This window comes from Camelus dromedarius, chromosome 10 (assembly GCF_036321535.1).
Source record: "Camelus dromedarius isolate mCamDro1 chromosome 10, mCamDro1.pat, whole genome shotgun sequence".
Taxonomy (NCBI): domain Eukaryota; kingdom Metazoa; phylum Chordata; class Mammalia; order Artiodactyla; family Camelidae; genus Camelus; species Camelus dromedarius.
In genome coordinates, this window is record NC_087445.1 from 71,461,074 (window position 1) to 71,482,258 (window position 21,185).

The window sequence follows — 21,185 nt, forward strand, 5'->3', positions numbered from 1 at the left end:
TAGCAGCACAGCTGGGATTCAAACCCGTAATTGTCTTGTCTTCAAACTCCTAACTCTACTGAACACTTTATTCTGTTCTCTAATGTGTTACTGGACTTTCCACTTTGTTAACTCTTAGTGTCTGTAGTCTGCTAAACCACGTACTATTTCTTTCAGAAGAAACTTTCATTAAGAAAGAATCCCAGTACTCTGCTTAGGCAATTGTTATTTTTTTCTAACAAAATACAACAAATATATATTTAATCCCATTGAATGGTATCCTGGTGGTTTAGCCCATGTGTTGGATGGATGGATGGGTGGGTGGATGGATGGATGGACGGACGGATGCATGGGTGAGTGGGATGAATGGAATGAGTAGAATGGTGGATGAGGGCAGGTTGGGTGTGTGCTAGGTCTTCAGGTAATTAGATATATCCTCTACTCAGGAATCTTGCCCTCCAACAGGAAAGGTAAGATAGACATACCTATGGACTGTGGGTTTGTACAGAGAAATTCAGTGAGTTTTTAAGCATTCTTCCATGAACGAAGGGTAACAGCAGTATTAGGAAAGTGGGTGGCATTTACTGTGAGGAGTTTCCTTTAAAAAGTCATCTTCAGTAGCCCGTTAACATTTGTAACTCCCTTTATAACTTGATTTATTTTAGTAATTAATGGTGAAAAAGCCACTTTGGAAACGCCAACATTCGCCCAGAAACGTCGACGTACTCTGGATATGTTGATTCGATCCTTGTACCAGGATTTGATGCCAGATTTGCATAAGGTAACCCTGGGTCCATGGTCTTCTTTCCTTCTGATGGGGTGTGAGCTGAAAACACAAGTCCCAGCGATGAGTCCTGGTTAGCAAAGCACAGGAGTCACCTGAACCTTGCTGTCAAGACTGGACTATGGCCACCGGGGCAGTGTTCTCTCGTTATCACCAAGGGAAGAAGGAACATTGAATGTTCATATACAGGAGCGTGATTGTCATAAAGCCAAGGCCTGTAGAAGTCGAGGTGTAGGCTGAGGGGCATGAGTGTCAGTCAGCAATCCCTGGGGCATTGGAGAGTGCTTTTGGGGTGGCTGTCCTTGGTGGTCCTGCTCAACATTACCCATGCCATGAGCTGATGGACAGGCAAAGTGGGAATGGGGGGAGAGACTGAGTGCTTTCTATGTTTTTCTGAGATTTCCTGGCTAGTCCCACTTTCAGGCCCCGACATAAGCATTTACATTTACTGACAATCCACTTGGTGCCAGATGCTTCCTAGACTGAAGGTGTATCCACATCAGTGAGAACCAGTACCTCTGTTGAGAAACTCAGCACCTCGAGGGGCACCTGTGCTCTTTGGAGGCCCCCAGACTCTGTGAGGTCACCACATGTCAGGGTGACTAACAAGTATTCATGCAGAGTAAAATCATCATCGTGTAGAAGCATTTCCCGCATTTAACAAGGAAGCACAGAACAAACGGGGAGACTCCCCTGCAATCAGTGCGTTCACAAACTCCAGCAAAAGGAATTGCTACCGACTCAGGTACACAAATGCAGCATCTGGTCTCGGGCGCCCGCCCAGGGGAGACGGAGAACATCAAAACAAGCTGGTGCTCGTGTAGTCCTTTCCCTTTCAGTGACCCCCGCCATTTATAGGTACCCTTGACTTCTGACTGGTCAGTACACCCTGACTACTCACAGGGATGGGGCCAAACTAACCCCAGGGCCTTAAAGAGCAAGCCATATTGGTAATCTCTTCGTTCCCTTTTTTTCCCTAAAGTCAGGGAAGGGTGCAGGGAAGGGTGCAGAGGAGGTGCCAAGATGAGTTGGTGATGTCCTTCTGGTCCCAGCTGAAACACTGCAAGGCTTCCCCAACCATGCTGGAGCCAAGTGCTTCTGTTAAATGCCCCCTAGACGCTCTCCATACCTCATCCTCATAGAACTATCCCATGTGCCAGTCTTGTAACCAGTTACTTAATCTGTCTCCACCATAGACTCTGCATCACGTCCCCCAAATCCAGCCAAGTAGCAGGTGCTCAGCCAATACTTGCTGGTTGCATGAGTGCACCCAGTTCTCTGACTCCAGTCTGGAAGAAAAGGAACATTCACCGAGTATGTGCCCAAGCACCTTATGTGCATTTCCTCTTGTGGTCCTCGTAACACCCCTCGGAGACAGGTGTTAGCCACACAAAGACACTGAGACTCAGAAATTAACTCACTTGCTCAAAGTTACCCAGAGGGCCACAGAGTTGCACAACTCCGGGGGGTACCATTTGTATAGGATTCGAGAGGTCGTGTTCCAAGAGTGGCCCTCCCTGAGAAGGAGCTGTGTGGCGTGGTGGCCCAATCACAGTGTCGGGCAGTTAGTAAGGAGTGGAGCTGCTGCTCTGCTGGATGTCAGAGCCTGAGCTCTGAGCTGTGGCATGGAGCCAGCTCTCCTCGTTGCCTCCGTTATCCCTCACATCTTGCACAGACCCGGCACTTTAGTGGGGCTCCATAGATGCTTGTTGAGCGAATGAACAGAGAAGGTGGAAGTAGGCCCATTTGGACAAATAGATTTGTGCATTAAGAGAAGCCAAAGCCTGAGACTTGACAGCCATTTTTGGAATTTATAACTTGTCTTTGTGTTTCAGAACATGCTTAATAGGCGCTCTTTCAGTGACGTCTTACCAGAATCACCCAAGTCAGCGCGCAAGAAAGAGGAGGCCCGCCAGGCAGAGTTTGTTAGGATAGGGCAGGTGGGTTTTATTCTGAAACCTTTTTTGCAAGCCACATAGTCATGAGTCCCATCCAAACCAGGTGGTTCACCTCCAAAGAATATGTTTGCATAGTCCTGGAAGTCCTGTAACTGCTCTCAGGATTATTGTGGAACCACGAGTGAGGTTTTGATAACCATGTAGGTGTGGTTCTGTGCAGCTGTGAGTGAGAGGAAGGCCTCTGTGGAGGAGGGAGTGACATGGGCTGGGAGTGGGAGGCCGCAGGGCCCAGGCTGGGCTCCCTATTGTCAAGGGAGCATGTGCCGCTTGCCAGCCTCCTGGGAATTGTCAGAAGTGTAAGGAGCCGGTTTAGGGAAAGCACCTTGAGCTCCTCCCCGGCAGGAGTAAGTGCGGAAGGCGGTGTCCCCATCAGAGACCCGAGTTTCCCTTACTGCTGGGAAGTCATCGTCCTGGTGAGGTGGCTCCCAGTTGTCACCTTACCCCAGATTTTGGAGGAAATCACTCCCTTTTGCCCTGCTCCTATGTGACATTCGTATTTCTGAGTTCCAGGAGTGACACAGCTTTCTGCCTTGGTCCCATGTCACAAGAGGGAGGAGAGCTGCCAGCTGCAGATAAGGTTCTGACCTGAAAGCAGAAGCCAAGGCAATCAGGAAAGCTTAGTGGCAAAGATAAACTTGCCCCCAAACAGGTGCACTGTTTCCAGGCTCTCCAACATTGGTCTGTATTTATAAAGACACCTTGACTCTACTTTCAGAGATTCTGACTTGTCAAGTTGGAGGAGGGACCTGGGGATTTTTTTCAATACTAATGGTTTGAAAAACACTGTATACTGATTAGCTGAAATGACAGAATGTATTTAGGGTCATGAGGGCTTCACCAGGTCCCACTGACTCCATTCCTTATCTTCAGTGACAGGGCAGCATGGGAACCTGAAACTTTAATCTGAAATTATTCCTGTTTCATTTAAAAAAACTTTTTTCAAATCATAATTGTTGATCCTGCTGTTCTTTTACTGCCTGTTAACAAACCTTAAAAGAGCTCTCTGTTCTGTAAGGCGCTAAAACTGAAATCCATTGTGAGAGGCGATGCTCCGTCAAGTTTGGCAGCTTCAGGGATCTGTAAAAAAGAGGTGAGTTGATGATGCTTTCAGGTTCAACTGTGAATGTCCTTTGTCCTCAGTGAAGTTATTGAGATTCTTAGAAAGAGGTTTGTGCAGCAGGAGGAAGAAAAGTTTGTCTATGGCAGAGACCTCAGGGGAAGCCCCAGATGAAGCTGGGTAGCATTTAGTGAGTACCCCCTGTTCCCGTAGTGCACATGTGCCCTGCATGCTTAAAGGAACAGAGCTGCTGGACCAGGCCTGGATGGGCAGACTGGGTCCAGCAGTGCTCCTCAGGCCCTTTGTGTGTCCAGACTACCCGGATAGCCTGACCAAGTGCATGTTCTCAGCAACAGCTCAGCAGCAGGGTCAAGATTCTGCATTTCTAACAAGCTCCCATGTGGTGCCTGTGTTGCTGACCACGGGCATATTCTAAACAGCAAGGCACTAGGGCAGTATTTCTCAAGCTTTAGTGTGTACTAGAATCGCCCCCAGAGTTTCTGATTCAGTAGGTCTGAGAGGGCCCTGAGAATTTGCACTTCTAACAAGTTGAGGCTGATGCTATTGGTCAGAGGACCACAGTTGAGCAGCCACTGCTTAATTTACAGTTCATGCAGCCAAACACAGAGTTCTGTGGCCTGGGTATCTACTACTCATTTCCACTTACCATGGAAAAAGAACTAGGTGCTAATCAAGAATAACAGAGAAAAAAATAAAAGCACTTACTATGTGCATGATTTTGTATTATAAAGCAATACCCTATGCACTTAACTGTGTCTGTGTTCAGAATATGTAAAAGGTGGTTAAACAGAACAAATCCACAGACAGTGCATCAACTGCAGAAATATCCATTATAAAAGCAAAAGAATTACAAATACGTTTACTTTAGCAATAAAGGTATAGATGAGCTGTATCTGAATTGCAGAACCTACACACTTTAAAATCTGGTTTCAGGAAAATGATGAGCCCAAAATACAGCTGATGCTAAAAAACAACAACAACAAAAAAAAACTACAACCAGTTTAAGGCAAGACTGATGGCAAAGCATTTTTTCCAAAAGTTGCAGAAATTCCCATTATCCACCTGTTCATGTGAACAGTAGAATATGCAGTGTTGTCAAGCTCTTTATAAATGCCAAGTTCCAGTAAGATTTAGTAACCTTCTTAATAAGTTCTTAGGCATAAATAAAAATGGAAGTCTGTGGAACTGTAACTTGTTCACCAGTGAACAACAAAGAAAGAGCTTCCAGTTTTTGGGTCAGTTCATAATCTACCGCTGGACCACAGACCATCCTTGGAGAAACACTGTTATACAGGCCCTCATGGACTATTGTAAAGTTGACTCTGCAGAGGCCAGAGTCCCACATGCTGTTGCCAAGAGTGTTCAATGTCCAAAGATGGGCTTTGTCAATCTCCTAGGCATTCATCACTTCATGAACTGTGTTAAGGTTCTTAGTAGGGAACCAGCCAAGAGTCCTGTGTTTGGCAGGAAGGCCTGAAAACCACCTTCTCACCCTGCAGAATGTGCACCAAGCCCCACATGTGACAGAAGGGAGTCTAGTGTGATGGCAAACACCATTGGTCTTCAGACCAGAGCCTCTGTTGGGCCAGGGCTGAGTTCATATTGCTGACACCTCATACAGCTTGTCCTCAGACTCATGGAGTCCCTGGCCCCTTTGAGAACCCATGAAAGCAGTGGGCCCCCACCCCAACTCACACCAGCCCATTAAAATGACAAGTGGCACATAATCATCACTCTGAACAATTTCAGGGTTTCACAGACCTCCTTAAGCCCTCCATAGGTCCTCTGGGAACCCTAGGTCTTCTGGGTTGAGAAGCCCTATTCTGCATAAGTGTTCTAATTTTGTGTCCTGCGGTCAGAGAGCATTTTGTTATCCAGAGTTGGTTTTCTATCTTGATGTCACCTAATGCTCTGGTGTCTGTGTCTGCCCCCCATTTGGCATTTCTACTGGCTTTGCTTTTCCATGTCCTCCTGCTTTAAGTCATAAACTCATAATTTCCAGAAATCTTCTTAGGGAAATGCCATTCCAAGTAATGGCCTGCATGTGTGCAGCCCTCTTCCAGTTTATAAAATATCTTCACATTCTTTGTGTGATCTTTTCACGACAGCCCAAGCCTCATTTTAGCAATTATGATACTCAGTTTAAGGCTTGTGGGTTTTGTAAAGGGAAAGCATACTTTTCTAAAGAAAGAACAATAATTCACATAGTGTTTACCCTCATCCCAAGTGACACCCTTGAGGGTGACCTCAGAGCCATCACTTCTACGTTGGGTGTGCAAGCATGTGTTCACCCGGCACATACAAACACACCTACACGTGCACACAGGCTCTCATACAGCCCCAGGGAAAAGTGAAGATGAAGGATTTCAACTTGTCCCTGAGAATCTCCAGAAAACTTCCTTGTCCTTTGAGGCCAAGCCACATGCTTTGGAAGGAAGTTAATGGATCTGTTGAAGATGTCCACAGTTCACTGTGGCTAGGAAGTCACTAACAGTGCCAGCAGACTCTAGGCCTTGGCTGCAGCTCTGGGACGGTGGTGAGGGAGGGCTCACTCCCTATGCTGGAAATGGAATGAAACTAAGGATAAAGGTTCATGTGATATGAATGTGTCACGTGGGGCAACAGGAGTAGATTTCATCGGCAGCCATTGCCATAGTCCTGCAAACAGACATTATTTTTTTTCTTTAAGATTTTGTAGCCTTTAATGGGTCAGTAAGCATTTTCATGTTAAGACATTATCAACTTCTTGCATTGTGTATGATTTAATAATTTTGCCGAATCAGCAACACAGACAGGAAGCTGACGTTTTTTATAGTTATATGGGACTTCATCTTATGATGAACTAATGTAAAAGCTCCAAAAAAAAAAAAAAAAAACCAATAGGCACCAATTGGTCCAACTTCCAGGCATTAACACATTTGCTTAGAAAACGTTAACAGTGTTTCAGTTGATCCTAAGGAACATCATTATGATACAGACACAGGTCGTGGTGCCAGGAACATGTGGCTTCGCCCTTTCCCTGTGGGACACACTTTGAAAGGAGACTTTTCTTCTTAAGAAAGGTAGCAGAGTCAGAGCCGGTCCAGCTCCCAGGGCCTGGAGGGTGTCTGTGTTGCTACTTCAGGCAGCGTGCTGTGCGCGTCCAGTTGACGGGCTGGTGTGTTCTTTCTGGTGCACTTACCTTCCGATGCTTGTGTTGCCTCACAGCCTTGGGAGCCCCAGTGTTTCTGCAGTAATTTCCCTCATGAAGCCGTGTGTGCAGATCCCTGGGGCCAGGCCTTGCTGGTTTCCACTGACGCTGGCGTCTTGCTAGTGGATGGTTAGTGAGTAGCTGCTCCTTCAAATGTCTCTCTTTATGTAACTTATAGTACTTCTGAGATGGGTGACCATCGGTCAACTCCCTATAGGTAAAGTGTGATCAGCAGTGAGGTTAGCAGAGTTTCATTTCCTTACAAAATTAACCCCTTGTTTTCAAGACAGGCAGACAGAACTTATTCTAAACAAACAAGCCAGGGGGGGAGGCATGCATGACAGCTTCATGCCTTCCCTGAATCTCTGATTAGACTGTGGATATCAAATGACCTACCAGGGAAATCTTTCTGGCCAATACTTACCATAATTCCAAAATTTTACTTTAAATCAAAAAGACGTTGTTATTTAGACATTGTCTCAGGGACATGCTTTCTTTTGAAGTGCCTTTTTTTTTAAATTTCCTAATTTGAAAAGTACTTGGTGTCCAAAACAAACAATAAGAATCTTAGATAACCTACGTTTGATGGATAGGGAAACCAAAAGATTTTGAAAGGAAGACAGATTTCAACTCAATATAAAATCAAACTTGTTACATCCAGGTGGATCATCCTGCCCGGGGAGGCCAGCAGCTCCCTGTCCCCACAGGTCAGTCACCAATTAGACATGACCTTGGCAAGGATGCTGCAGAGGGAGTTCAGCTTCAGACGGAAATTTTATTTAGACTCAAGGACTGTGTGGTCTCTCCCAGCAGGGGAGCCCCTTGCATTTTTCCAGACTCCTAATGCATGATAAAGATGCTTAAATACTGGTAGCAAGTCATGTCCTGGGACTTCAGAGGGAGCCATAGGCATAGAGACAGCGTCTTCCAAGGGTGCATCCTCCATGTGCAGGAGAAGGCTGCCCGGTCTCAGGTTACCATGATGATGTTTTATGAGAATCCCCAAACTCTCCTCCACCTCCCCCCCCCCCCCAGTGAGAATGACATAATGGCCTAAAACTGCAGCATCTTCCCACCCTTGGCCTTGACTTTCACTCCCTACTCAGTCCCTGACTCAGCATATTTATAAGTACCTGCTGTGTGCCAGGCCCTGTGCTAGGTGTCCCCTGTAGGAAGACAAGAGGTGGGCAAACAAGGCTTTATAATGGACTTATTTCTGATCTTATCTGTTTTTGCTATATGTTTTAATTGTGTGTCCATAACATAATTTTTTAAATTTATATATATACATATGTAAGTGTATATATAAATAATTTACTAAAAAGCAGATAACTTAAAAATTCATAAATTCAGAATTTAAATTAAATATTTAATTTTAGAAACTATAAAACAATTAGAAAGCCTTTTTGATCTCAAAGAAAACTTAACCTCTGAGCTTCAGGTTTCTCGAAAGTGGGGGTAATTTTTTAAGTGGCTGAAAATATAATAATGGAAAATGATGAACTAAACAAAATGGGGGTGATGATGATTCTAGCTGCAAGGGAAGGGATTGCAGTGATTACATTGTTATCTATGGTAAGTGCTTACACGGTGCCTGGCACACAACAATGACTTATTAAACAGCAGCGATTAGCTTTACTATATCCCAATGAACTTGCCAAAAGAGAGCAAAGTCTGTAGATTTTGCCAGAAGTGCAACCAAATAAAAGAACTTACTGAAAAACAAAAACAAAATCAGACCTTAGAGGTTTAGTGTAGTCTCTTAGTTTTACGGATGAAGAACAGAAGCCTAAAGAAATTACGTGACTTGCCCAAGATCACACAGCTGGTTAGTGGCACATCTGAAACCAGAACCCAGAGGTGATTCCTAGTCCAGTGCTCTCTCCACTAAGCCAACTACATTTTATTAAATTAAACTCTACCAGAGGGAGGTTATAGCTCAGTGGCAGAGCGAGTGCTTAGTGTATACAAGGTCCTGGGTTCAATCCCCAGTACCTCCATTAAATAAATAAAACTAATTACCTCTCCCCCAAAATAATAAAAATAAAAATAAAATAAATTAAATTAAACTCTACCAATGTTATTGTCTTTACCTTGACCCAGACTTCCAAAAATATAACCCTAGGCAAATAATTATGAAAATTTTTGTGATTAAAAGAATGTTAAATGCTACCTGTTTGTCTCTTTTAGGAAAGAGAAAGTATGTTTCATAGTGACTATTTGTAAGGCTTGCCTAAAAACAGAAAAAGATTCTATATGAGTTGCTTCTATTTTTGTGAATGTAAAATCCAAACCAAGATTACCAGGTCCTTTCTGAAATGTTCATCTTTATGGATCCAAAATGTAATAGAAGTGTCAGATACAAAGATTATTGTGATTGCCAGGAAATTCTTTTCTCTCGGACTTGAGGGAAGTGGCCTTACACAGGCGGTGGCCTTGTGCAAACACCAACAGCTTAGATGTATTATTCAGCTTACTGCTTTCCTGTCCTGGTTATGCAGTAATGCTTCCCTGTTTGCTTTTGCTAAAAGGAGAATAACCCTTAAGGCTTTCTTTGTATTCCTTGTGCTTTTAAGCCATAATTCTCTTGTTATTTCTTTGTTTACCTTTTTCTTGTCTACACTTAATCATATTACGAATTATTTCCATGAGTGGATCTCTCCATTTTGTTTCTGGCCAAGTTCCACTCTGTCCCATTAGCCTCTGCTGAATTTCATTAGACTGAACCCCGCTGAGAGTCTGCTCTTTCAAGGTCACTATTAAAAATTAAGATTCTTTTGTATTCTGAGTGTAACAAAACCTACTTTGAAGGGAGACTAAATACTGATTAAATATGCTGTCACCATTTGTTTTGGCTTTGTAGTAATAGAAAAGCCAGCTCTAAAAGATTGCTTCTTCTTAAAGAGATTACAAGAAGGAAACTATTGTTATGAAACAGTCGTTTAATCCACATCACTTTCTCGTATCCTTGCCTCCTCTTCTGTACTGTGCTGTATGTAAACCTGTTTAGCCACCTGAGAAAGATTTGATGAAGAATAAATGCTAATTCGCTCTGTACATAATAGGGCAGCCACACAGTATCCCTCTGTTTTAACTGTAAAATGAAGTGCTTCTGTCACTTATTAATTCCTTACAGTACGGTTGTTTCCAGGGTCACAACATCAATCCATGGGGACAAAGTGCTACATTTTTAGGCTACAACACTAGTTAAGAGCACAGGCTTTGTCCCTGGACAAGTTATTAGCACCACTGAGCCTCAGGTTCCTCGTGTGTTAAAAGAAAGTATTAGAAGCTTCTACTTCACCGAGTCATTGGGACACTGACATTAAATGACGTGTAAAACACTTAGCATCAAGGCCTGGCATGTGGGAAGCCCTCAGTGTGTGTTAACTGCCATTCAACATGAAATAAGCATAGTTATTTAATCAAATAGGAAGACAGGTGCTGGAATGATCATCTCATGGTTTGAAAACTTGAGTCTGCTCCAGCAGAAGCACAAAGAGCCTGAGAATCACTTCCTTTTGGGGAGGACTGGGGCAGAGGAGGAAGGAGAGTGGTTTGATGCGCTCTCATTGAATCTACATTGGCCCCGATCATTAAGGGCAACCAGAGACTAGTGCTCAGTCTAATAAGAGCCCAGCAGGCTCTGTGCTCTGACAAATCCAGAGCCCTCCCGGGCCTGCAAGAGCGGGAGACCCCTCCCCTGTGAGGAGGTTACCAATCCTGATGGCAAAAGCTCTTCTCCCTTCTGGGCACCATCCAGGGAAGGATGAACTCCCAGACAGACGGATTTCTGGAAGAGCCAAGATCCTCAGGGCGTCTTGTCCCTGAATGATAAATAAGGAAACACCCAAACCCACAGCAGAGCACTTGAAGACCTACGTATCTTCAATGCAGGTGAAGAATAAGCTAGGACACTTCTGCCTAAAATGTTAACACCATCCCAGCTCATCTTTGCTTTGCCCTGATTCTGTGTCAAGCTCAAAACAGACCCTTTGCTTACGGAACTGCCTTAATTCTTTTAGCCTTCTTAGTCCTGGAGACTCCCAGGAGCAAAGTAATTGTTAGCAATTTAAGATCCCAGTAAGTCTGAAAAAAAAACAAAAAGATCCCATTAAGTAAGCTGAAAACCAAATCCTATGTGTAATTGCAATGTCTTTAATCATCCATTTACCTTACTTGCATCTTCCCAAACATTTCCACTAAAATTAGTCTTTTCCTGTTGTTTGGGAAATGTACTTGATATTGCTCTCTTATTTTATTTTTGTCTAAAAAGGAGATTCCATATTCCTAGATGGAGAAATACTGAAAAATTATAGGTAAACTACAAACACAGACATAGGGCGTGTTGGAAAAGGGTGTTTGTATTTATTTTAAATACAAAAGGGAATTCTAATTTTGCTTTCTTGAGAAATATGCAAAATAACCTAAGATGTGATGGGATTTCAAACATGACACAAGAATCAGAAAATAGTAGAAATGGCCAAGCTTATTGGCACTTTTTAAGCTTGGTGTTCAGTCCTTTGGAACAGCCCCAGTAAAAATTGGGATTGAGAGGTGCTGCTTTGACTTTGAGGAACACTGAGGAGGATACAGTTTAGGGGCCCTGCTGTTACACTCCCTGTACGGCGCCATGAATGCCTTCGGGAAAGAACTTTCAGGCCTTCTCCCTGAACCAAGGGGAGACTCGTGCTTGAACTGTCTGTGTAGCCCTTATGAGAGCTCTAGAAGCTGACCTGCCTCCTCGCCTGGGGAGAGCTGGGGTCCAAAACTGCCCACAGGCACATGTTGTAGGTTCTAGAAAGTATGGGCTGGGTTGCAGCATTGGGTAACCAGATTTTTTTTTCCAGATGACCTTCCAGCAGTGCCTGTGTTTGATAAAACCCTGCCCGTGAAGCAGATGCATGTGCTCGAGGCACTGGACCTTCTGATTCTCAGAGCAGACAAAGGTGGTGCTCCTCCCCGGGCGGTGTTCTCTGGGAGGAAGGAAAACGTGTAGCCTGCGGCTGACACACAGGGTCCTGGGACTCTGACTGCCTCGGTGGTGCCAGTGGTTTCTTCTCTTGGTGCCCAGGGCTCGGGGTCCTTGGTGGCCCATGTGTGCTCTGAGGAAAGGGCAGTGAGAGAGGGAAGGGGTGGGCATCCTCGACTGCAGCATTAGGTAAAGACAGTGTGGGGTCTCTCCCAAGTTCTGGAACACTTCAAATCCTGACTCCCTGAGCAGTAGTTTTCCAGCACAATCTGCCCTTACAGTTCTTCCAGGTTGTCTTACTTTTCCATCCGTCTCCTCTGTCTGCTCTGTCCCACCAGGGAAAGATGCCCGCCTCTTTGTCTTCAGGCTCAGTGCTGTGCAGAAGGGCATCGAGGGCAGGCAGGCCGTGAAGGGCAAGTGTGACTGCAGGGAAAACAAGCTCGAGAAGACGAAAGGTGACTCGAGTCTTCGCACTTCCGTGGCCTCTGTTCAGTTCATCTTTGTCTTACACTGTCTGGATTTCACTGAAAGTAAAAATGAGTAGGAATTTGATTTTATTGGTGTGGTTTTTACTTGGAAACGTCACAAAGATGGCATCATTGTTTCTCTAAGAGAAACTTGAGCAAGAGAAAAACATGTTAAGGACTGGAAGTTCTAGGCCCTGTGTGACAAGTTTGGGAGGAGAGTCAAGGTCTGGGAACAACCCTGTGAAAAGAAACTTTTAGACTTTGGTTCCTGGAACTCTGATCACCCTTTTCTTTCATTCGTTTCATGTATGAGTGTGAAGCTAAGTCACAAACTCCACAATAGAGAGAATGTGACTTCCTTAATTTTCTTATAACTTATTTCCAGTCCCCACTTTGCCTGGTGGTCATTTCACTGGGTTATGCTTAATTTCCAGGCTTCTTAGGGATCATCAAATTGTCAAGGCCTGGCATCATTTATTTCTCTTCCCAGGTTGCCACTTGTATGCCATTAACACTCACCACAGCAGAGAGCTGAGGATTGTTGTTGCAATTCGGAATAAACTGCTTCTGATCACAAGGAAACACAACAAGCCATGCGGGGTGACCAGCATCTCACTGTTATCTCCCCTGTCAGAGTCACCTGTTGAAGAATTCCAGTATATCCGGGTACGTTTGGTCTTCGGATTGCTTCACTCCTGGCCAAGGTGTCACAAGGCAGGCTCCCTCCTTCCACCCAGACTCTGTCGTCCACTGGGGTTGCCCCACAGCTCAGTAACCCCCTGGGGGAGCCCTTGCCTGCTGCCCTGGTTCTCCCAGAGGGCAAAGGTGAACAGGGCTTTTCCGACTCCATCCAGCTCCTTCACGCCAGTGAGCACCTAAAGATGCTGCTTGAGTGGTGGTCATTTGTGGATGTGCAGAAATATAGAATCACTGTGCCATGTACCAGAAACTAATGTAGTTTAAAAGTCAATTATACTTCAAAAACAAACAAACTTGTGGAAAAAGAGACCAAATTTGTGGTTACCAGAGGCAGGGGATAAGGGGACGGGGAAATGAAGGAAGGTGGTCAAGAGGTAAAAACTTCTCGTTGTAAGATAAATAAGTACCAGGGTGATAACTATAGTTAAGACTGCTGCATGTTATCTATGGAAGTTAACAGCGTGAATCCTAAGAGTTCTCATCACGAGGAAAATTTTTTTTCTTTTTCTCTTATTTTGTATCTGTATAAGATGATGGATGTTCACGAAACTTATCGTGGTAATTGTTTCATGATGTGTGTAAGTCAAATCATTATTGTACACCTTAAACTTACACAGTGCTGTATGCCAATTATATCCCGATAAAACTAGGAGGGAAAAAAGATGCTTTTCTAGGTATTGGGGATACAGCAATGAATCAGAAAAAGTGTCTCTTCTTGTAGAGTTTGCTTTCTAGTTGCAGGACAACAGAAATAGGCCAATGAATCTCTGCCTCCTGAGGACAACAGTAAAGCAGGGAAAGGGGATAGAGGGTCATGGATTGGGGCAGTGGGGGATCTCTTTAGAAAGGGGGGTCTCAGAAGCCCTCTCTGAAAATGTTACATTTGAGCAGAGATCCAGATCAACCATGGGAATGATGAGGTTCCCTGTGGGGAAGGGTCTCCTGGGCAGAAGGAGCAGCCAGTCAGGACCCAGTGGCCCCACTCAAGGCACAGCCAAGAGTGGGCAGTTGCAGCCGAGGGAACAGGAGGGGTCAGTATATGGGGACCAGGGTCTCTTGAGCCCTGAAGGCCATTGCAAAGACATTGGCTTTGATGCCTAGCTAAGGGGAAGCCATTGAAAGGTTTGAAGCAGAGAAATGGTAGGTTTTTAAAGGGCCATTCTGGCTACTGGACAGAGAAGAGCGTAGGGGACCCAGAGTGGAATAAGGAGTCTGCTAAGAGGCTGAGGCAGGATCCTAGCAAGAGATACTGGCAGCTTTGGTAGCTGGACAGGTGGGAGGGCGCCAAGGGCAAAGCTGCCCTCTTGCCTTAGCCAGTAGGATTTGCTGCTGGATTGAGGGTGGAGCCTGTGAAAGAAGCCTCCTGGAGGGTCAGGGCCCTTCCTGATCTTATCGTTCTAACTTTTTAAAAACTATGGTACATCAAGGTGTGCAATGTGTCAACTGTTGGTTACTAAGGCAGAGTATGCCCATAGGCAAGCTGAGAAGTTATTTTTGCCTATAGTTTAAGCTGCCTGAATTATGCAGTCAGTTTCTGCAAATATTCAATTCAGAACAGAACAGCATAACAGTTAAAACAAGTTACAGTCTTGCTCTAAATAGGTTTTAGTCTTCTCATCCAGTAATTAGCAACCTTAATGAGTATTTCTATAGAGCACATACCTTTATATGGAGTATAAGCTCTGAAATCAGACTCCCTGAATTCAGATCTTGGCTCTGCCACATATAAACTGTGTGACTGTAGGCAAGTCATGTGACTTTTGAGCCTCAGTTTCCTCACCTGTGAAGTAGAATAATAGCCTTACCTACTTCATTAGGTTGTTTTGAGGATTCAGTGAGAACAGTGCCTGGCACTGTGTTTAAGTGTTCAAAAAGGTTTCCAATTATTACTATTGGCATTATTATTATTATTATTACTGAATCACAGGACAGGACCAGACTGACTGAGAGCTAACACAGATCACACTGTTGAATCAGCTTTGTAAAATTGTTTCCTGGCCTCTCCCCTTTGTAGTGGACAGAGGTCTGAGCCTTGAGGACACTCTGTGGGAGGGAGAAGTCTGATGCCATCCCTGCCCCTCTTTTCCTGCCCTGCCTTCCCTGCAGGCCCAGGGCTCTGCAGGAGCCTGGGTGCATCCTCTTCTGGATGGGGGTGCCCAGTGGTGGGGTTGATATGAAGACAGCTGCTCTGTCCTCACCCCTGTCCCCTCCGTCATCGACCGCACAGGAGATCTGTCTGTCCGACTCTCCGGCAGTGATGACCTTGGTAGATGGGCCAACAGAAGAGAGTGACAATCTCATCTGCGTGGCTTACCGGCACCAGTTCGATGTGGTAAACGAGAGCACGGGGGAGGCCTTCAGGCTGCACCATGTGGAGGCCAACAGGGTGAGTTGACAGATATGGGGGCCAATGCAGACCAAGAAGACTAGGAGTTGGGTCTTCTAAACTTTGTGATGTCATAATGAGGATTTCTTTAAAACTGTGTACTATTTATCATATCAGTATCATGTGATATATACTATTTAGGCTGCACCACCTGAAGCTGCCCAAAGATTCAGTCTAATATAATATAACTACCCGTCGTCCTGTTCAGCTTTTCCAGGCCTCTCCCTGCCATTCCATCCTTCCCAACAAAAATGAAGAGTCAAAAGCTAAATGTAAATAACTGAGTAAATGAGAACATTTGTTTGGTAATTCATGCTGGAAGGGTCTTTGGGGAGTAAGGTTGCTCTCAGTGGCCCTGCAGACTCACAGCTCAGGGCCTGGATGGCAGGGGAGGATACAGCACCCATCTCCATCCCCGTAGAGGCCCATCAGGAAAGGAAGGCAATATGAAACACTATTAGGAGGGAGAGAAAGAGCAGCTGAGGGTCTACACCACTTGGCCTGAGCTGCATCAAGGGCAGCATGTCTCGGACTTGGACAGAATCTAGGGCCCACATGAAACAGCACCGAAGCACTGCAGAGGACCACGTGGGTTCTGAGCGCGAGTGCCCTGGAATGCCTGTCGCTGAGCTGCTCCACGCTGCCAGGGCAGATCGCAGAGGTCTTCAGCCAACTTGTCGCTGTGAAGCAGGGCAAGGCCTGATAACACCTGAGCCATCTGAAATCTGCATAGCGTGGTGCCAGCACTCCCGCTTCCATACCAAAGACACGGCAGAATGAGGATGCTGTCCCCAAGGAGAATGTCCTTCCTGACAAGGAATGTAGTTCCCAACCTACAGGCTTCCCCCAGTCCTGCTCAGCTGGACCATAGAGACTGAGGAATTTAATTATACTTTACAAGAAATCAAAAATGCAACTTATATTTGGACAAACCCTACATAAATTTTCACTAAAATTGCTAATTTCTGTATTAAGAAGACTGAACACCTAATGAGAACAAGATTTTAAGAAACAGAAAAATCAGAAAAAGAAACATCTAGATATAATTAGGAGGCCTTCTTCAACTGTTATCAATCACAGCTCAGTCTGTCCTTTCGTGTGTGTGTGTGTGTGTGTGTGTGTGTGTGTGTGTGTGTGTGTACACAGAAATATATACAAGTTTGGTGCTCAAACTTGTCTGCAATAGAAGTTATCTGAGGTGCTTCAAATGTTACCAGTGCCCATGTCCCACCCCCAGAGATTTCACTGGTCTTGGGTGCCGCATGGGCTTTGGAATTTTTAAATGATCCCCAGGTGATGCAGCCAAGCTTGGGAACCACTGGTACACATTGCTTCTTGATCCTGGCTATAAGTGCCAAGAAAGCTTTAAAAACATCATTGCTCTGACCCCACCCCCGATCAGTTAAATCAGAATTCCTGGGTGAATGTTACTTGGGAGTCAATCTGTTTTAAGTCTCCCCCTGATGCTACTATAGACCTCGTAAAAGAAATCCATCCTGAAATTCTTTCTAACTTAAAGCTAAGAGGGCTCCCCTCCACCCCAACAGCTGGGAACCTACCATCTCTTCCAGCTGCCGACTTCTGAGGAAGAATCTGGCCTTTAAAAGTTCTTGCCCTGTCTCACTTTTCAAAACTCTCTGTATGACCATCCAAAACAGGCAGGAAAATCATGGCCCAGCAGGTCTTCGCTCAGTGTGTCCTGGCAACTAGTTTCCTAAGATTTAACTTGCTTTTTCTGGTGATTATTAACTTATATTTAACACCCTGATAATTCATTAGAGTGTTTGTGGATTTTTTCTCTCTTAAGATTCATGAAGTCCCAGGAAAAAAATGGGTTAAAAACAGTTTTCTTTGATGGTTTCTGTGTTTTATTTTTCTGAAAGCTGTGAAGAACAATCCTAAAAATTTCTGTCTTTTCTTCAATATGCTTTTTAAAACAAAGATACAAAGCTTTTCTCTAAGAGAAAATGTTAAAAAAAAAAATTTTGTTGTTGTTATTAAGCCCTTGCCTGGATCTGAGTGGGTCAGTGTGCATGTTCCCTCCTAGTAAATCAGCAGCTGCTGAGGTTTTGCTGAGCGGGCAGAGGTGCTGAGACAGTGGCTCATCTTTGCAAGGAATTTACTGTCCAGTTAGGAAGATAAGCCCTAGAGAAATAAGGAAGGTAATAAACATGATTTCTAATAGCTGGTCAGCAGCGGTCTGCGGGAACAGGATTTCTTCCTAGCAAGACGTTCCTGCAGCACAGGCCCTGAGTGCAGTGGAGGCAGGAGAGAGAGGTTGACCCTCCTCGGTCCTTGGGGATTTAGTGCCGGTCAAGTTACCTTGCCGCCTGCCCACTCTGTGCACGGTGCCCTAGGGGTTGTTGGCCTGGCCTAGTTTCCTGCCCACTGTCCACCTCTCTTCTCAGCCAAGACCCCTCGATTCCGATTTCAGGTTTCAGCCCCCGTCAGGGTCTTAGAGAGTCCCAGCTTGAGAGAAGAACTGTTTTAAGAAGCACCAGAACAGCATCCTGAAAGTCATCATCAAGTTCATTTTACCAACAGGCCTACTGTGACCTACTGCCCTGGCTCCAACAGCCAGCACTGGCCTCTTCCCAAAACAGAGGCCTCCTCTGGAGGGAAGTGCAGACCTGGTAACGGGATCTGGGCCTCTGGTTTATTTGGGTCCTGGGCCTGTCCTGTCTGCCCAGAACCCAGCAAGTCTCAATTGGGAGCTCACTCTGAAATCATGTGGGGAGGCTGGACACTGACCCCACAGGGGCGACCTCTTTCACTTGTTACAAGTCTGTTTGTGTTCCAAATTTTCACAATCACCATATGTTACTTCCACCATTTTTAAATGCCAATAAGATGAACTATTTATTTTTAATCAAGTGAAAAATAAAAAGCCAACACCTATGTCCTACTCTAGACCTGCTATATCAGGGTCTCTAGGAGCGAGAACCCAGAAGATGTATCTTTTTTTTTTTTTTTTTTTAGTAATTTCACTTGTAAGTATTTATTTCCAGATCTCTTTCTGTTACACTGATTGATTGATTTACTTTTTTTATTGAGTTATAGTCATTTTACAATGTTGTGTCAAATTCCAGTGTAGAGCACAGTTTTTCAGTTACACATGAACATACATATATTCATTGTCACATTTCTTTTTTGCTGTGAGCTACCACAAGATCTTATATATATTTCCCTGTGCTATACAGTATAATCTTGTTTATCTATTCTACATTTTGAAATCCCAGTCTGTCCCTTCCCACCCCCACCCCCTTGGCAACCACAAGTTTGTATTCTATGTCTATGAGTCTGTTTCTGTTTTGTATTTATGTCATTTTGTTTTGTTTTGTTTTTTTAAGATTCCACATTTGAGCGATCTCATATGGTATTTTTCTTTCTCTTTCTGGCTTACTTCACTTAGAATGACATTCTCCAGGAACATCCATGTTGCTGCAAATGGCATTGTTAGTTTTTATGGCTGAATAGTATTCCATTGTATAGATATACCACTTCTTCTTTATCCAGTCATCTTTTGATGGACATTTAGGCTGTTTCCATGTCTTGGCTATTGTAAATAGTGCTGCTATGAACATTGGGGTGCAGGTGCCTTTTTGAAGTAGGGTTCCTTCTGAATATATGCCTAGGAGTGGGATTACTGGGTCATATGGTAAGTCTATTCCTAGTCTTTTGAGGAATCTCTATACTGCTTTCACAGTGGCTGCACCAAACTGCATTCCCACCAGTAGTGTAGGAGGGTTCCCTTTTCTTCACAGCCTCTCCTGCATTTTCATTTGTGGACTTTTAAATTATGGCCATTCTGACTGATGTGAGGTGATACCTCATCGTAGTTTTGATTTGCATTTATCTGATAATTAGTAATATTGAGCATTTTTTTCATGTGCCTATTGATCATTTGTATTTCTTCCTTGGAAAATTGCTTGTTTAGGTCTTCTGCCTATTTTTGGATTGGGTTGTTTGTTTTTTTCTTATTAAGTCATGTGAGCTGTTTATATATTCTGGAGATCAAGCCTTTGTCAGTTTTATCTTGTGCAAAAATTTTCTCACTTTCTATAGGTTGTCGTTTTGTTTTGTTTATTATTTCCTTTGCTGTGCAAAAGCTTGTAAGTTTCATTAGGTCCCATTTGTTTATTCTTGCTTTTATTTCTATTGCTTGGGCAGACTGCCCTAGGAGAACATTTTTAAGATGTATGTCAGATAATGTTTTGCCTATATTTTCTTCTAGGAGGTTTATTTTATCTTGTTTTATGTTTAAGTCTTTGATCCATTTTGAGTTTATTTTTGTGTGTGGTGTAAGGGAGTGTTCTAGCTTCATTGATTTATGTGCTGCTGTCCAGTTTTTCCCAACACCATTTGCTGAAGAGATTTTCTTTATTCCATTGTATATTCTTGCCCCCTTTGTCAAAGGTTAGTTGACCAAAAGTTTGTGGGTTCATTTCTGGGCTCTCTATTCTGTTCCATCAGTCTATATGTCTGTTTTTGTACCAATACCATGCTGTTTTGATTACTGTTGCTCTATAGTATTATCTGAAGTCTGGAAGAATTATTCCTCCAGCCTCTTTCTTTTTCTTCAGTAATGTTTTGGCAATTCTAGGTCTTTTGTGGTTCCATATAAATTTTATTATGATTTGTTCTAGTTCTGTGAAATATGTCCTGGGTAATTTGATAGGGATTGAATTAAATCTGTAGATTGCCTAGGGCAGTATGACCATTTTAACAATATTTATTCTTCCAATCCAGGAGCATGGGATATCTTTCCATTTTTTAAAGTCTTCTTTAATTTCCTTAATCAGTGTTTTATAATTTTTCATGTATAAGTCTTTCACCTCCTTGGTTAGATTTATTCCTAGGTATTTTATTACTTTGGGTGCTATTTTAAAGGGGATTGTTTCTTTACTTTCTTTTTCTGTTGATTCATCATTAGCGTAAAGAAATGCAACTAATTTTTGAACGTTAATCTTGTAACCTGCTACCTTGCTGAATTCTTTGATCAGAAGACGTATCTTTTAAAACCTCTCTAGCCGATTATCATGTCCTCACTTGGTCAAGAAACAGTGCTGCAGAGAATGACTCCTACCAGGCCCCTCACCCGGGAGAAGACATTTATATCAAAGCACGAACTGGATCTCACCTGCCAAGTGCTAATGAAGGTCTGATGAAATGCGATGGAGGGGCTGAGGAGGAAGTGATTACGTCTGAGCTGTGGTCTCTGTCCCCAAATTTCGGCCTGTGGCTGGAGCTGCACCATGGCTGCCCTGCGGCCTGAAACTCTAAACACGGCTGTGCTTGTCCACCTGTTAGCACCGTCCTGGGCTAGCCCCCTGACAGACACACTGATGCCAACAACTTCCCTGGTGTCTGCTTCCACCGTGCACAGACTGTGGTCTGGAAGGCCACCTGAAGTTCCTCTCCTCCTGTCACTGCCTCATTGCTCCCCTGCCCCCAGACACAGACACAGGCCTAGTCTCTAAACTGACAGGCTGTGCAGTTCATCTTTTTCACTACTGTTACCCCTCCTATAATTATAAACACGGCCACCACTGAATGAGCTCTCCTGGGTACCAGACCCTGGGCCAGAGCACTTCATACACATTATCTCAAAAACTCTTCCCAGCAACCTGTGGGGAAAGTGCTGTTCACTTCCCTGTTTCTGCAGAAAAGGA

The 21,185-nt window shown here is 44.1% G+C and overlaps 1 protein-coding gene across 5 annotated transcripts in view; it reads left to right on the forward strand.

The window, feature by feature from the left end:
* Positions 1-21,185, forward strand: part of GARNL3 (GTPase activating Rap/RanGAP domain like 3) — a 138,697-nt gene that overhangs the window by 101,170 nt on the left and 16,342 nt on the right. For all 5 annotated transcript variants that reach the window (XR_010382808.1, XM_064490533.1, XM_064490534.1 and 2 more), the window contains 8 exons: positions 645-760; positions 2,599-2,703; positions 3,737-3,811; positions 7,007-7,118; positions 11,840-11,938; positions 12,300-12,416; positions 12,919-13,094; positions 15,355-15,513. Coding sequence is in view for 4 of the 5 variants with exons in the window: in XM_064490533.1 (XP_064346603.1) it covers positions 645-760; positions 2,599-2,703; positions 3,737-3,811; positions 7,007-7,118; positions 11,840-11,938; positions 12,300-12,416; positions 12,919-13,094; positions 15,355-15,513 (959 nt within the window). In the remaining variant the exon portion in view is untranslated. The remainder of the gene's footprint in view (positions 1-644; positions 761-2,598; positions 2,704-3,736; positions 3,812-7,006; positions 7,119-11,839; positions 11,939-12,299; positions 12,417-12,918; positions 13,095-15,354; positions 15,514-21,185) is intronic.